This window comes from Octopus bimaculoides, chromosome 7 (assembly GCF_001194135.2).
Source record: "Octopus bimaculoides isolate UCB-OBI-ISO-001 chromosome 7, ASM119413v2, whole genome shotgun sequence".
Taxonomy (NCBI): Eukaryota; Metazoa; Mollusca; class Cephalopoda; order Octopoda; family Octopodidae; genus Octopus; species Octopus bimaculoides.
In genome coordinates this window covers 5,144,982-5,148,328 of record NC_068987.1, presented here as the reverse complement: position 1 = coordinate 5,148,328, position 3,347 = coordinate 5,144,982, and the positions used below count along the sequence as shown (strand labels likewise).

General features: G+C 41.7%; 1 protein-coding gene across 1 annotated transcript in view; it reads left to right on the top strand.

Annotated features, from left to right (window-relative positions):
- LOC106881921 (uncharacterized) overlaps nucleotides 1-3,269 on the top strand; it is a 26,657-nt gene extending 23,388 nt beyond the window's left edge. The window contains exons 5-6 of the mRNA XM_014932444.2: nucleotides 236-538; nucleotides 2,612-3,269. Of these exons, the coding sequence (XP_014787930.1) occupies nucleotides 236-538; nucleotides 2,612-2,916 (608 nt within the window). The 3' untranslated portion in view covers nucleotides 2,917-3,269. The remainder of the gene's footprint in view (nucleotides 1-235; nucleotides 539-2,611) is intronic.
- Nucleotides 3,270-3,347: the final 78 nt, after the last annotated feature.

Here is a 3,347-nt window from a genome sequence, read left to right as displayed (position 1 = left end):
GTGTGTGTGTGTGTGTGTGTGTGTGTGTGTGTGTGTGTGTGTGTGTGCGTGCGCGTGTGTGTGTATCTGTCTGTCTGTCTGTCTGTGTGTGTGTAAACACTCGCAATCACATTTATTGTCATACATGCGACCAGGTAGACAGACAGACAGACAGGCAGGCAGATCAGACCAATACTTACTGAAGCATTCACAAACAATGAATTTATCTAATTTCTATTTTGTTTTATATTCTTAGTGGATGAACTGGGCTATCAAGTTACAGAAGCGAACACCAGAGCGTCTGATACAAACGTGTACACCATAATAAGAGAAATAATGGCGTCAGAGAACAATTTTCAGTCAGACGACCAAACTTGTTTCAACGCTAACCTTAACCAAAAAGAACATTTTAATGATTCCACTGAACATAATCATCTTCCCTGTTCTTCGTTGCATGATGAACCAACCAATGTTCAGTTCCCACTAGACGTCTCCTTAAACCAAATCCAATATGATTATTTGCAGCCAAAAACTGAATACCAAATCGATGAGGAAACAGGTAGGCGTCAATACTTGCATTCTGATCATCATCTTTTTGTATGTACGAGGGAGCGCGTATGTGTATCTGTGTGTGAGTGTTGATTAGCATACGGCCCTTCGTTAATGTATTCATGATTAAGAAACGACGAAAAGTTTGTTAATGAATTAAATGTTGAATTTCTAGCTGTATTAGTGTTGCAGAAGATATATCTCATTGTGAGATTTAAAAATAGTAATTTTCTAATTTATAGATCGGTGACTAGTTGTCACTTTGAAAACTATATTTCGAACGGGAATTTCTAGCCGAAGAATTATTCTGTACTGATGAAGGGAAATAACCCGGAAATCGCGATACAGAGATATTGTTTTGTGCTGAGTGGGGGTGCTAGATTCCCTTGTTCGAAAATATAAGAACACAGATCGTGTCGTATAGTCAGCCGGAGACGATGTCTCCTGGGACTAAATTAGAGTAACATTAGTCTTAAACCAGGACTGCCATGTTATGTTGACAAACAATCTCTACTCCAAGATATATTTCCTATGCAAAATGAAGAGTTTGATTCGGAATTCCGAAAACGTTTAACGACGAGTACAGTAGGCACCTGAAGAAGGCCGAAGAACACAGTGGCCGAAACAGTGTGACTTTACCAGCCATGACTATAAAACTAGCAGTCCGGTTACGATGACGAGGGTTCCAGTTGATCCGAACAACGGAATAGCCTATTCATGAAGTTCAAGTGGATAAGCATTCCACACAAACGCATATACCTAACGTAGTTCTCAGGGAGATTCAGCATGACACAGAATACGTCGAAGCTGATCCTTTGAAATACAGGCTGAGTGAATTGGAGCAACGTGAAATAAAGTATCAGGCTCAAGGACACAACGCGCCGCTGGGAACACTCATCGTCCTAACCCAGTTGTTCCCAAAGTGGGCGGTACCGCTCCCTTAGGGGCGGTGGAAAGTTCAAAGAAGTGGGGTGATAACGGGGATAGCTAAAAGAGGGTGGTTAATGTAAAAATAACAAAATAATAGGTTAATTAGGTGAAGTTTTTTTCTTCTTCTCTAGGCACAAGGCCTGAAATTTTGGGGGAGAGGGCCAGTCGGTTAGATCAACCCCAGTACGCAATTGGTACTTGATTTATCGACCCCGAAAGGATGAAAGGCAAAGCCGACCTCAACGGAATTTGAACTCAGAACGTAAAGACAGACGAAATACTATTAAACATTTCACCCGGCGTGCTAAAGTTTCTGCAGTTTGAATAAGCTGTAAATATTCTCTTCCACTCTAGGCACAGGCCCCGAAATTTGCGGGAGGGGGCCAGTCGATTAGATCGACCCAGTACGCAACTGGTACCTAATTTATCGACCCCTAAAGGACGAAAGGCAAAGCCGACCTCAACGGAATTTGAACTCAGAACGTAAAGACAGACGAAATATCGCTAAGCATTTCGCCCGGCGTGCTAACGTTTCTGCCAGCTCACCGCCTAATTAGGTTAAGTTTTATTGTTGCTTTGAATTTGCTTCAGAAAGAGGTCTGTTTGTAGTGGTAAATTTTGGGTTGGGGCGCTAAGAATGCAGCTTGGGTGCCAAAGGGGTGGCAGCCCGAAAACATGTGGGAACGACTGTCCCAACCGGAGGAGTGCCATCTAATAATTAGTGTGTACCGTGTTTCTTCTCGTGTAAATCATGCTATTTTATGCTTGATTATAACTGAAACTGGGATGGAATTGAAGCGTGAGTAAATGGTGTCGATCACTTCCTAAGGCGAAGAAGCTTACAACTAAACGTAGACATAAAGCACTATTCTTTTATTATTTTACTTGTTTCGGTCATTTGACTGCGGCAATGCTGGAGCAGCACCTTTTTTAGTCGAACAAATCGACCCCAGGGCTTATTCTAGTAAAATGAGGGAGGCATTTAGTCGTTGTGGTACTTTATTTATTAATTCCTGTGCCCCAGCACGGCCGCAGTCCAATGACTGAAACAAGCTAGAGATAACTTAACGTCACAACCTTTCATCTTTCCTCTCGTTACAAAACCGGTTTTCTACTTGTTTCTTTTTCTTTTCTTTTCTTTTTCTTGTTTCAGATTGCTTCCAAAATTTATCATATACCACATTAACAAACAAAATGGACTGTGAATCCAAGCCCGACCTCTCATCTCTCAACACAACCAAATTAAAAGAGGAGGACGACTTACACACTTCTCGTAGTCCGAAATCTCTCAAACAAATGGGTAAAAACGTAACAAGACCCTCTCGTAAACCAACCAAATGCAAAGCAGCATCTACGTCGTCCAAGAGTCACTTAAAAGCGCATAACACCAAAACCAAAAAGACCCGAGCTGGTTGGTATACAATAAATGGGTTCTTTATTCATAACCATGAGGGTTAAAACGAGTGAAGGCGCGTGGTTTAATGGTTACGGGCATTTCGCTCGCGATCGTGAGTTCGATTCCCGGTGACGCGTTGAGCACGACACTTCATTTCACGTTTATGTGCACTTTAGTCTTCACATCATGAGATGATTGTTAACGAGCGTCACCGTCATGTAAGCGATATTGTTCTTTGCTAGTCGTTCATGAAAAACGTGCCTGGGAATGGGAAATATTACCTTGCTTAGTAACAGGTGAAGGTTGGCGACTGGGAGGGAATCCTTTTGTAGAAAACCTACCTCAACGAAATTCCGTCTAATCTATGCAAGCCTGGAAAATTAGATGCTTCCAGGGTCAATTGAATAAGTACCAGTCAAGTACTATGGGGTCGATAAACATGTAACCTTTTATTTCGTTTGTCCTCTCGCTCATATATATATATATATATATA